The following is a 13,717-nucleotide window of genomic DNA, read 5'->3' as shown; positions in this document are numbered from 1 at the left end:
AGGTCAGGGCTTTCATTTCAACACAGGGCACAGCCCATCCACCTTTTCCTCACTTGACTGGCGTCACCAACGGAGAGGGAACATTCTAATATCTCAAAGTGATGACCACAGTTCCCACTTCTATCTTCTCTCTCTCTCCACACGTATATGTTAATATGTCATCGGTATAAAACATGTAACATACACTATATAGAAGTTATTATCTATAAAAGAAGTAAAAGAGACTACTCATACCCCATGTAAATCAATGACAGTAGGACTGGGGAATGTTAGTGCCAGGGAGAAACTTCCAAACCAATCGAATCTGTTACATAAAGGCTGCTTGATGATCCTTCTAAGGTCAGTGATGATGACGGACAGCTGTCCCCTCTCCACAGAGTACTGCCAGATAAGCTGACGTCGTTCCATGACGAAAGCGATTCAACACACACAGAAAAATCATCCAGGATTCTGTAACATGGACTAGCATTTACCTAACCTACAACCTTACGATGGTCTGGAAAGATAACGAACAACCATTTGTACCTGTACTACTCCATTTCCAACACATCGTTTGTTAACAAAGAAGGTGAGGAAAGAGGAGTTGCTGGTGAGTGGCCAGAGCCACGCCACCCCTCCTTTTCACTCATTTATAATTTTTTTGTGCCAATAGCTAAGAACGTACCCTGCAGATGCGAGCCCTAGTCTTCCTGCGTCTTCCCGTTCTGGACTGTTTGTTGACCAGGGCACCCCAGCAGGGGCAAAACCTCCGCAAAACCGACGTGAAAAGGAATAATGCTGGCAGAACAAGGGGAGTAAAATCCTATATCAAATACCTTTCTGTCAAACTAATTCTCAATGCTTTGTGATCACCATGAAGTAAGAAAGCAACTTGGAAAAGGCAAGAACACTTTCAAACACCAGGTACTAACTGTTGCCTGGCCCAGTGAACACATCTCACCAAGCGGTTACCTCCTCACCCTGGAAACGACAGTGTTTTCCTAAGTGCATCATCCTGCTGACGTGTGTGATGAAATACGGAATGACGAGTCTGTGTGTCTTTATATTCCTAAGTGTATGTAAAGCACGTTGCCAGCAGGCTCATGACAGACCCAGAAAGGAGAGCATGAAGAAACACGGGATAAAATTCCTCAGAATAAACCACTGTGCAGATTATTAACAACTACTAAAATTATCGACTCTTAGGCAATTTTTTTTTACTAAAGAGTGACCAATTTGGGGAACTCAACCAAAACTGTCAATAACCACAGTGGACCTTTAGTGGGAAATTGTCAGTGCTTTTTAATAAGTGTGCCGAGGAGAGTTCAAATCACAGCATAACAGAACTTGTTTAAGAGTTAATGCACTCTGTAGTTAGTGTATCATATAGCAGTATTATTCGATTAGGAAAATTACAGTTGGAAAACATTACATTTTAATTCCCCGTGAGTAAACCGATAACTGTAAAATCATCACTGGAAGAACATGGAAACAGTCAAGCATAACAAACCTACGGAAGGATAATTATCTCCAAATTTAGGAAGTACATTGATTTACCTGCCTACCCACCTCTTCAAGCCTACGCTTAGCACACGTGCAAAAATAAAACACAACTACTCCCATTATTACTATCATTTTCTTTTGCCCTTAGGTGAGGAACACCTGACAGCTACATGCTGAGCCACGCTAACAAAACTAAACCTTTCACTTTCTTTAATAGTAAAATTACCATTATTGAATCATTGTCATAAAAAATGCATTCAAGTACATTACCACTTATTTTAAATAAACACCAATTTGGAAACAATCAACTTGGGAAAAGCTGTATAAGTTGTTTTTTTTTTTTTTAAATCCCTGATTACATTTCTATTTATTCACTGTGGTAGACTGAAACATTGTATTTTTAGAGACTAACTACCACTTAATTTCTTTAAGAAAAAACACACACACAACAAACCTGTGTAATGTAGAACAGCAGTGAAGCAAGAAAACTGTGTGCTTGTCACTTCTTGTCACTGTACAGAAGAATCGCGATAAACCACGGTACTGGCGCCACTCGGTACGGGAGAAAACACAACAAGCTCGGAGCACAGAGCACATGGTTTACTAAGATAATACTCTACGAAACCCAAGGTTGGGACTTTCCCCTCCATTCTGCATTTGGGCCACCAAGGCATTCCCACTGGAGTCCTTGGGAGGCTCTGGACACAGTCAATGGTGCACGTTCCCCATCCCATAGCTGACAAAGCGTGCACTTAGCCTGGACTCTGGGAGGGCTGGGTGGATGTCTGCAGCTCCTGAATCTGAAGCTCAGCTCAGTATATCCTAGAGGAATCTGTACGCCACAGCGCCTCACAATTTCCACACTGCTATAGTTTCTCTCTCCAACGAAGATCAGACCTAAAACAGAAGCTGCTTTGGGGCCGGGGGGGGGGGGGGGTTCTTAAATCACCTTAAGTTGGTCAGTTCTGTTTATCCACTTATCCATAATGCTGCAAACTTTCAGCATTACACTTGATGAGTGGTATGCATGTTACCTAAAAAGACAGACATCCGAATTTTCTGTAACCTTCTAAAAGAAGTCACAATACAGTAATTCGAGAAAAAACATCTTATCCCTAGGAAGAAAAACAAAACCTACACAGGAGGTGTATTTTGCTGAACTTACTTATGTTTACAGGTAAATTACTTACAAAAGTGACACTAGAAAAGAGCCCGCATTCTGAGTACAGTGACAAGAACAGAGTGTCTATGGCGCCTGCCAATACGCCAGAACTGATCGCGTACCCGTCGGAAAGGGCTTGTACACCCGTCAGCCTTCCGGTGTGCAGATCAGCAGTGGGAGCTGTCTGTGTCTCTCATTTTTTCAATGCCGTCTTCTTTGTGTTCTGGTTTAATTTCATCTTCGCCATCCTTGCGTTGAGTGGAATCTTTTTCAGTGACCTGGTCTTTGGTTTGGGGTTCGTGTGTGGAAACAGGATCTAAAACTACAACGGGTCCAGCTTGTTGCTCACGGCCAAAGCACTCGCTCCTGCATCCAGCGTTACTGAGAGGCCTGGAGGAAGAACAGTTACACAAAACAATAAAAAGCAGAGAGAGAAAATATTTGGCTTTCATATTCCTGGATTCAGACCAACAAAAAAAAGCCCAAATGCTCTAAGTCTAATTAACATGCACAAAGTGGTCTTTGAGGTGCCAGCCATTAAAAGAAAAAGGAGCTATTAGATGACATTAGGAGCACGAGGCCAGAAGAAAGAAGGCGGAAAAAGTCAGAGCAATTAGCTATGGAAGTGTTAAAAAGCCAAATGCACCTACCTGCTTAATTACACACTCTTCTCAAGAAGTGCAAAGCTCCTGGGTGCCGTGTGCGGGCCTCCCCACTGCCTGCCGCCCAGACTCCTGTCCCACCTTCACTTAGCCAGAAGGAGCCATTTAACCTCCCCCCCACCTCCGCCTGTCCCTGGGGACATCTGGGGGCAGACTAGCTCCGAGGAGACCACACTGCTGAGGGAAGCAAGCCACCCCCCATCACGGACGGACAGCTGCGAGACGTGCCCGCTCCTGCCATTACTGACAAGAAGAAAGCTGGTCCGACCCGGGGAGGGGTGAGGGAGGAGCTAGGGCAGACGGAAGAATCCAGAGAATAAGCTAAAACGCTAAGTGACCATAAACTTTTTCTAAAACGGAGATTCATGTTTCTTGAGAAATTTCTTAAGGAATTTTAGAAGCAGTTTCTTTCTCCATGGATACTTCCTTTCTTTCTTTCTATTCTGATGCAAGAAGATACTGCTTCTCAAGCTACGTGACAGTTTCCTTGTGTCCATGTGTTCTCTTGCCATGTGTCAGGAAATTAGGCTGTTGGCACCTACTCCTCTCAGGAGTCCTGGTCAGAGGCCACCACGGGCTACTGACCTGGGGCCTGAAGGTTGAGGGGTGTGCCGCAAGCAGGACAGGGCCTCTTCAGATGCATCTGGTCTTCTTGGCAAATGCTAAGATGTTAAGCACGAACCAGCACACCCCCATCCCACCTCTGGACGTCAGGACATGTAGTGGGGAGCCCACTGCTCGACCCACCCCCTGGAGCAGGCCAGACCCGCCAGTCTGACACTCCCTTCCCACCTGCTCCTTCTCCCTTCTTGGACTCAGCACAGTCATTAAGGAATACCGTGTAATTAGCTGTTTAACGTCTGTCTCTTCAAATAAAACGTCAGCATCCACAAAACGGCCTGTTTAGCTTTGTTCACACTTCTACCCCGGCACCTAGCACAGATCCACTTGTGGCATAAATGAGTGGATACTAATCAAGTGTGAGAGGCTCAGAAACCCAGGCTTTGGTGTGAATAGGTCTGGAGGTCTCTCATATGAGACAAAAACAGCAGAACAAATGCTCACCTACTGAGAAAAAGCAGCCTGCAGGATCCAGCCGCAGGTACCGAACACTCAAACCTCACCCACGACCAGGGTCTTCTCACTTTCTGACCAGCACTATGAAATCTGTCCAAAAGCCTAGAAGCCACTCTCTCTGGCTACCTGGTTATACTGTCACTTGTTGATGATGAGCAGGTCACAAACCCACAGCTGTCTTGTGTGGCAGTGGTGAAAGCGCTGGGATGGCCAGGAGCCTGAGAGGGAGGCCGGATCCATGCTTTGGGAATCAACAGGGGATGCGGTTTCCCCAGTGGTACCTGGTTTGACCTTCTCGGACCCAGGCAACACCTGGAAGACAGTGTCCACTAGGGTGTGGGCAGAGGAGCAGAACCACTGTGAGAGAGACATGGGCTCTACGATCGGAATTAGTCATCGGGCAAGGGAGAGAGCTAATGAGGCAGTCAGGGAAGTCAGTGGCCTCTGCGTCGGAGGCTGGGCCTGAAGTCCACAGTTCTGGCAAGGAACAGGAAGATGGCAAGAGATCGAAGACAAATCAGAGGTGCATCTGTCCTTCCCAGTCTCCAACCCCCACGATGCAGACAACCTGCAGGACACACTGGAGCCTTCCACAGGGAACTGCACACGTACCTGGTCTAACATTTGGAAAAGCTGGAGTAGTTGGGGGGATCTGGGAAAACTGTGGGCCAACTAGGTGATACCTCCCATGAACCGTAGCAGCGCCTGCCCTACGTGGACCTTCCGAGCCTTTAGAACAAAACAAAACAGAAATGACCACTGTGTCACTTCTACCTTCTAAATCTCATGCAAAGTTCTCTTGTGGTCAACCCTAACCTGGAAACAAAGGGGCAAGGGGATTTTAGGAAATGAAGGGCCAGGCTAGCGAGTTGTTCCAGTCAAAGCCACAACCAGTGGCGGTTACCAGTCCGCCTCCACCATCTTGCGGTAGAGCCCACCGCTAGCTAAGTCAGCTGGTCTGCTCTAAGCATGCAAAGGAAGCTTCACCTCATTCTAGATGAGCAACTTCCATCAACCCACACTGACCTTCATCCCTTCTGCAGAACTACCACGGATGTTTTCATGCCCGTATGTGTCTGCAAGTGAAGGGGGGATGAACACATCCTAAAAAAGCTTTCTGCCTCAGCTGCAGGTGAAAACTTCCAGGGGATGTTCTCAGGGCACAGGTACAAAAAGACAACTGGATATCGACTGAACTGAAAACTCAGAAACCTTGTGTGGTCAGGATGAAATTGGCCTCGAATTGTCTCCTTTCAGAGAATTATTATTCTTTCCTGAAGTAAGTTTCTCAACTGCAGATTAATCTATTATTAAGTCACCCATAGGCTACAATTTGAGAACTCCTTTGTTGATTATTGCTGAACTTGGCACGGTGGGCACTTTCTTTGAATCTCTGTGCTGAGAGTCAGAGTAACCGATTTCTCCAGGATAACAACCGCTGACTTGGAATCCCAAAGGGTTAAGGTTAAAAGGGGCTATAGCAATCATCAAGTCCAACTGGTCCTTTAACAGATGAGAAAAATGAGGTTTGGAGGGGGAGAACCTGGCCTAGATCATGCAGCTCATCAGTGGCAGAATCAGAACAAGAATTAGGAGCCATCTCCGTTTTCCTGCCTTCTCCATGCAGCTTACCCAAAGTGGCTTCTTCTAGAAACAGGATAATGATGCCACAGGTTAATTTTGGCACGTTTGCTGATTTAGGTCTTTCTGACTCTGTTTTCAGATGCATCTTTCAGAGTCTGTCCCTTCAAGCTATCCCTTGCCATTTTTCCCTCTGTGACTGGTAACTCCTCTGGATTTGACACATTAGGCCTATTCCTGGTTCCTATGGGGAAGGAGGGACCTCCCAGAAGGAACAAGGGACCTTCCTCTGCAGCCTCCCTCTCGCTCCATCCCCATCTCACAGAAAGAGCCAGAGAGTGCCATCAGTGATGGTGCCAAGAGCCCAGGCTCTTGCTTTGGGCAGCCATAGTGGTAGACTCTAGCAGGTTAAAGCTTCTCCCCTAACGTAAAGTCCCAGGTGCTCAAATGCAACAATCCAATAGTAATTACAGTAAACTACCACTCTGTTCCATTTTTCTGCTTTAATTCTTCATCTAAGGGTAGTGACCACAAATAAGGAATTAATATTTAGTACTCATGGAGAGTATGGCAGATCTTCTCCTGTATGCTACAAAATCTCCAAGTAAAACTTAGATGTTATAAGTGTTACATAAAGTAAGACTAAGCTCATGTGTTATTCAGGCTGAAAGGCATTACGGACATGAACTAGTCCAACCTTTGCATCTGTCAGATGAAGACACCAAAGACTAGTGAGTTAACTGATCTGCCCAAGGGCACACACCTTGTTAAGGGCAGACACAGGACTAAAATCTGAGCATCTGGATTTCCTGTCTGGTTGTTTTTTTTTTTTTTTTCTTATCACAACATACTGGTAGTCATTTATGATCCATTCAAAATATTTTCATAGATCATTTTAGATGGCTTGCTCAAGAGCTATTCCAAGACAAAAAGAAAAACCAAAAAGCAAAATAAAAGCTAAGAGGCAATGCGGCGATCTGTGCCGCTTTAGGAAGCGATGGGTGCCCTTTTAGAAAGCAGCTATGCTTCCCCGGCTGCAAGGGGTGGCATGTGGGGCCACCCGGTAGTCGGAGAAAGGACCTGACTCCAAAGCACAGGGTACCAGAAGCACCCGAACAATCGTAAACAGCACTGCCAAAGCTGAACTTTCAGAAAGGGGCTCCGTGATTTCTCAGACTGTGTTACGAGAGACGAAAGAGCAGCATTCTAATTTTTAAAAAAGCACATCATTGTTTGCATTTAATGAAACTCCTTTCAAAATCAACTTTCCACATTCCAATTATATTCAACAACATTCTAGCTAACATTTCGGCTGCAATTCAAATTAACTAATGCCCAAAAGAGCCCTAATAGACGTGGTTCTGAGCTCAATTGAATACAATCAAAGCTCATGAAATGAAGGGGGAAATGCTTATTTCATGCAAATTCTGCATATCACTCAAGCTTAATTTTACTGATAATATAAAGGTGGGACATTTTGAATGTTACAGTGAATGAAACTTTTAAGCGGTGAGAGTTATTTTATAAAATGCTACCTCTGAAAAGCTGATTGCCAAACAGTATAAAAATGGTTTGAGGCATAAATGCCAAGTTCATTTCTACTTCACTTCTGAGGTAACTATCTTTCAAATCGCAACAGCTGGACTATTTAACACAATCTGGTGAATCAAAGTATAGTTCTTCTCCGGTCTCCCAGTGGGACGTCTGCATTAGTCGGTGGCAGCCATCCAGCAAATGACGCACAGCCGGACGGTCTGAACTCTGTTTCATTTACCATAAAAATGAATAAAGCCGCAATCATATTTACCACCTCCAAGGACAGAAAACGGAAAGATTTAAATTCGTCTTTATAAAATAGTTTCCTGGGAAAACTCCAAAGAGGAAGTCAGTTTTTATATTTTTCCCCCTGGTGTAAAAATAAGAAGACTGATTTGTTTTCGAAGCCCTTTATGCAGTTGCTCGAGAGCAGCTCTATAGCAGAGATGGTGTTCGTTGTTTCCCTCAGACACCCTCCTTTTTCGGGAGATTTTAATACACTTGTCCAAAATCTCCCAGGAGAGTTTCAAATATAAGGTGCGACTGTCTGTATGATTTCCAATTCTAATACTTTCAAATATAATGAAGGTAGAACGAAGCTAGATTCTTTGGGCTTTGTGTATACTTTTCAAAACTCCATTTTAGGTCAAAGAACAGTTTTTCGATTTGGGTCAGCTTCTATCTGGTGAAAAAATAGATACAATTTTAAATTATGAAGAAAAAAAAAAACCCACCATCATTAAACAACAGAATAGCACCGTGGTTTGAAAATCTGACACCAGCTATCAGATGCTGCTTTGCCCTAAAGATTAACAAGAATTCCTTCTTAATAGAAGTAACAATGGCTGGGCAAAGACGTGTGGGTCCACAGGGAGCCGTACCGTCTTTAGTGGAGTAACTGGAGCAAAGGGGTCTCGGTGCACGGGGTGCGGCTCAGACTGCCGTGCGCGCCCCGAAGACCTGTCCCACTTCCTGTGATCCCAGCGTGCGCTGGACCGTGGACACTCACAGATCCCGAAATCCCCTGGCCCCAGGGAGGCTCAGGAACCCAGGGCCGTTCTCACCAGCAAAATCAACACCGATAAAGCGGGAACTAAGATGGATTTCAGCTCAGGCAAAGATTCTGAAATGTGTGTGATACTTTTGTGGGCTACCTTTTAACCTTTCTGTAATTTTCCACAACTTTAAGTCACCATGAAAAAAAAATCCATCCAGATCACAGCTATTAAAAAGCAAATGTTATTTAAAAGAAGTATTTTAAGAGACACGGTCTTCTACAAAATTTACCATATATACCAATGGCTCCTCAAAAGAGCTGCCATGCGTAAAATGTTGCATTTTCATTTTTAGGCTTTCAGAACAATATTTATAATTTTTAAAATACCTCTCTTTAAATTTATACTTTAAACTCTCTTTTAAGATGGGAAGTCACAGAGAATTCAGTGTGCCACTTTTCATAGAGAGGACAAAGTATATTTCAAATGAAATGTGTTTATTGGGTTCTAGAAGTGAAGTCAATTTATTCTTAGCTCTGAAATTGCATTTAAGTTTTAGTCGGCGACTTCTCTTTGAATAAATTAAAAACCTCCCCTGGGCACCACCATACACAACTAAAAGCAAACACAAACACTGCAGAGGCTACTGAAAGATGCTAAGGAAAAAAAACATTGCAAAGTAGCAGAGGCAATTTGGTTCTCTCTGCAGAAATGATACATTTTATGCTAAGTCTTTTAAAATCATAGGTGTTTGCAACTGGAGGCAAATGTTAGGAGGCAATTAATCCTTTGAGAGACTGGAGGATGACTCAGTAGCATTTTTCACAGTCATTTGGGGATTTACTCAATAGACTGTTAACACTAGATGTCATACAGCCTCAACAATTAACCTGGAAGAAGGTGTCCGTACAGCGACTCAGAACACTCGTCAGACAATACTGACAGGCGGACCTCTCGGCCAGTCCACAGGGTAACTCCCAGGGTAGGGTTGGGGGGGGGGGGGAGGAAAAAAAAAAGACGAAGTGAGGGGATCTCAACTTCCAGAACATCCAGTTGTTCTGCTAATTTTGTTGTTAAGACTTAATTATCCATGGACAGGCACACAAGGAGAACCTTTGTAGCGGGGCTTTGCCGAGCAGAGCTGCTTCCTGCGGTGTGAGTACACAATTCGACAGCACTAAGATTACAGTGGAGGGCACAGCAAATCCTTTAATTGTATAAGAGCATCAGATTAAGCAGTAACTTCCATGCGGTTCATTCTGCTGGCTAGTAGTCTCTTCTCAGAAGCAAATGTTTACTAAGGACAGGGAAGGGGCCCTCCATTCTCCTTTCCACACCATGCGCACACACACAGATGCACGTACACACACACACACACACACACACAGGAAGAGAAAGGAGGAGAGGGGGAGATGAGGCAATGGTGTGCGACGAAAGAACAGGAAAAAAACCCACCCCTCCCACCACAGGGACTAAAAGAACTCTGTTTTCCACTTGAACAAAATGTTGACCCCCACTTCCCTCAAGGAATAGGTATATGACCAGCCAAATTCATTTCCAGCTGAGGTCAATGTTTGGGAGAAGAATTTTATGCCAAGTTTCCCTAAAAATAAGTTAAGAATTTCAATTTCTATTTGAAACCTATTTCAAAAGCTCAGATTCTCCAGCTCCAACACAAAAAAAGCAGTACTTTTCAATTTCATTTTTCTACATTAGTTTTACACTGGAAATAATGACATAAAACTGAAGAGACCAGTTAGAGGTCAAACGATGATAAAATCAATCTTACTTTTAATTCAAAACCTGAAAGGCAATTAGGTTTTTTCTTTCATAGAAATGTTTGACTGATCACAGTAACCAAGAGACATCTAAAATTTGTCTTTTATCAACTACCCTTTGCTATTCAGTTAATGGCTCAAACAAGATGAACTCTCACAAAAATAAATCTGTATGGGGACAAAAGACACACATATTTAGAGACACCACAGATCTAGAAATTAAATGCAAATTATAATAAAAATGGTTTCATCAGAAATGGACATTTTTCTACTGAAACTGAATTCCGGTCACTGATACCTGGACTTTTGTTTTTAAAATTCTTGTAGGGCACAGTGTGGCCTGTTTTGACCTCCCGAACAAAAAAAGGCAAGCTAGCTGCCTGTCTCATGGCTAAAAAGTACAAGTTTGATAAAGCTCAGAGTTCTGGGGGAGATCTGGGGTTGAAAAGAAGCATGATGAGTGAGAGAAGCGTTCACTGGAAGAGACTCTGGCAAATGCAGCTTTACCCTGTCTCTGAGAATGAGAGCCAAGAGATGAAGACCCAGCTGTGAAATCACTGAGAGGTACACCAGTGATGATGGAACCTGAGTCCATTTTCTTTTTTTTTTTTTTTTTAAAGATTTTATTTATTTATTTGAGAGAGAGAGAATGAGAGAGACAGCACATGAGAGGGGGGAGGGCCAGAGGGAGAAGCAGACTCCCTGCCGAGCAGGGAGCCCGATGCGGGACTCGATCCCGGGACTCCAGGATCATGACCTGAGCCGAAGGCAGTCGCTTAACCAACTGAGCCACCCAGGCGCCCCCTGAGTCCACTTTCAAATGGGTTCTCTTCCCTCTCTGAAGCAAGGTGTTATAGAAGTAACTAGATGAAATGAACAATCTGCCTTGTTTAGCTGTGACTGTCAGGACATTCACCCTCCTGGAAGTGTTAATAGGAAAAGTGAGCATGGATGAATAAAGCTCAATAGGGATGAGTAACACCCACCTGTTTGTACATGACACTCTTCAGAGACAGAGAAGCAAGAGGGCAAGAGCACGAGGTCGCACCTTGGGCCTCTGCCCGACTGTGATGCCTGACTCTTTGAAGATCTGCTCACCTCTTTCTCTATACTGAAGGCCCACCTGTCCTGCCTCTGTTTACAGCCTAAAAACATGACGACCAATGGACACATATGCACAAACTCAAAGGAGCTAATGGGTGAATGACCCAAGATGGAGGTGTCTTAAAAAGTTACAGCATAGGGACACCTGGGTGGCTCAGTCGTTAAGCGTCTGCCTTCTGCTCAGGTCATGATCCCGGGGTCCTGGGATCGAGCCCCACGTCGGGCTCCCTGCTCAGCGGGAAGCCTGCTTCTCCCTCTCCCACTCCCCCTGCTTGTGTTCCCTCTCTTGCTGTGTCTCTGTCAAATAAATAAAATTTAAAAAAAAAAAAGAAGGTATAGCATAAAGTTGATATGACAAAATTTATTTTGGGCTATAGAAGGTATGTTTTTGAAACAACTGGATTCACAGTGCTTCACCTCTCTATTATCATATTATATTATGATTTAGTAAAAAGCACCTTTCGAACCCAATGATTAGTCAGATATTTTCAAGATTTTTGACTCCTGGGGAATAAATTATTCTTCAAAATGTTGGAAAATGTCAAAAAAATAAAAAGTGTGTACATGAAACGTATGCCCACAGATTCTGAAGTCACTGAGGCTGCTTTGGTGATACGGTAATTTGCAAAATTTTTGAGGCTTTTGCCTCTTTTACTGGACATTTGACACAAAAAACATGAAAATGATTTCTTTTCGCCCACTCTTTAAGTCTCGGTGCTAATGCAGATCGGCTCCCCTTTCCAGAATTGTTTTACTGGCTACCACCTTCTTCCCTTGGCGAGACACACTGTACCTGGTGAGGTCAGCCTCAGGAACGGGAGGGGCAAAGGGATGAACTACCTATGAGCAGACAGGGTCAGAGGAGCAGGATGTGAGGATCACCAGTGGGGGCGGGCGGCTGGGGGGATTTAACTGCAGCATCATTGCTTCTAATAGAAGACAATATCTCAGTCATTTTCTTCCCTCCATTTCTCAAGCTCTCAATATGCTCAACGCAGTAGGCTGTAGTTCAGAAGCATGGGCTCTGGAGGTAGAATGAAATAGGCTCAAATGAAATCTGATCCGACTCTTGATGAGGAATAGAATTGTGGGCCGAATGTTTGCCTCACCGAGCCTCAGTTTTCACATCTGTAAAATGGAGCTATGTCCAATCTGTACATTTAGAAGAATTAAATAACACATGAATGTACAGGGCTTAATAAATGTTAGTGAAATAGAGTAACAACAGTAAAACATCGTGGAAGCGAGTTCCAAAGCCCAGAACTTCCAAAGCAGAAAATGGTGCCATTACCCATCGTCTCATCTGTAATCAACGTATATATCCTGCCTGGAGCAATTAAAGTACTTCTCCTCTTGGACAGATATTGTTATAATATGAATATATTTTAACATATAATATAGGTTGTAAAGAATAAAAAATATTAACTAAAAAAAGAGAAAACCCATATACAGTGGAATGTTGTAGGCTTTTCCCCCCAAAATGTTTTCTGTTTCCTTCACCTGTACCACTGAGAACAGCAGACTCCTGCATTCTACTGAAAACAGAGCTAACATGTTTCAGGCTTAGAATGGAAGACAGCTTCACTCATATCTACGTATACTGTTCACATTAAAAAATCTCTATCTGCAACTGTGGCAAACTGATGGCTATTTTTAAAAACTGAATTCACTTTCAAAAGCCAAAGTCATTTGGAAATACACACTGAACATACAGGGGAGATTAAAATGGCCCATATCATTTTTTACCAAAATAAATGCTGACACACGGGACACCTGGGTGGCTCAGCTGGTTAAGCGTCTGACTTCAGCTCAGGGTCCTGGGATCGAGCCCCGTGTGGGGCTCACCACTCAGCAGGGAGTCTGCTTCTCCTTCTCCCTCCTGTTCTGTCCCTCCCCCTGCCTGTGCTCTTTCTGTCTCTCTCACATAAATAAAATGTAAATACATACATACATACATACATACATACTGGCACTAATTCTCCTGTAGGACCAGCTGTCCAATTTGTCTCTTGTGTGATCAGATACCTCTAATCCAGGCAGGTCTGAGAGCATTTGGAACAACAGTGACAGGGCTGGAGTGAGTATTCTGACCCCCAAGAGTACTTTTCTGAAGGATAACAAGGATTTTGATTTGAATTTGTAAATTCTGGTAACGTAGTTTAAACATTATTTTATAGTCCTGGGTTTGTGTGTGTTTTACCATCAGTCTGTACTGAGAGGCACATTGCAGGCAGAAAATATGGGCCTGCCTTTTGTGGCTTAACTGTGAACTTCTTCACCAAGCAACTACATTTGTGAGGAATTACTGAGGTTGTAGAGCTCTCGGGGGACTCTGGACAG

At 43.7% G+C, this 13,717-nt stretch overlaps 1 protein-coding gene across 5 annotated transcripts in view; it reads right to left on the bottom strand.

Moving 5' to 3' along the window:
• Nucleotides 1-1,256: 1,256 nt before the first annotated feature.
• SHTN1 (shootin 1) overlaps nt 1,257-13,717 on the bottom strand; it is a 97,771-nt gene continuing 85,310 nt past the window's right edge. For 4 of the 5 annotated variants that reach the window (XM_036096295.2, XM_036096293.2, XM_036096296.2 and 1 more), the window contains one exon: nt 1,257-3,034. In XM_036096295.2, the coding sequence (XP_035952188.1) occupies nt 2,812-3,034 (223 nt within the window). In that variant the 3' untranslated portion in view covers nt 1,257-2,811. The remainder of the gene's footprint in view (nt 3,035-13,717) is intronic. The other variant, XM_036096306.2, reaches the window with a different exon arrangement.

This window comes from Halichoerus grypus, chromosome 7, assembly GCF_964656455.1.
Source record: "Halichoerus grypus chromosome 7, mHalGry1.hap1.1, whole genome shotgun sequence".
NCBI classification, from domain to species: Eukaryota; Metazoa; Chordata; class Mammalia; order Carnivora; family Phocidae; genus Halichoerus; species Halichoerus grypus.
Note: the sequence above shows the minus strand (reverse complement) of the source record. Positions and strands in the feature narration are given on the sequence as shown.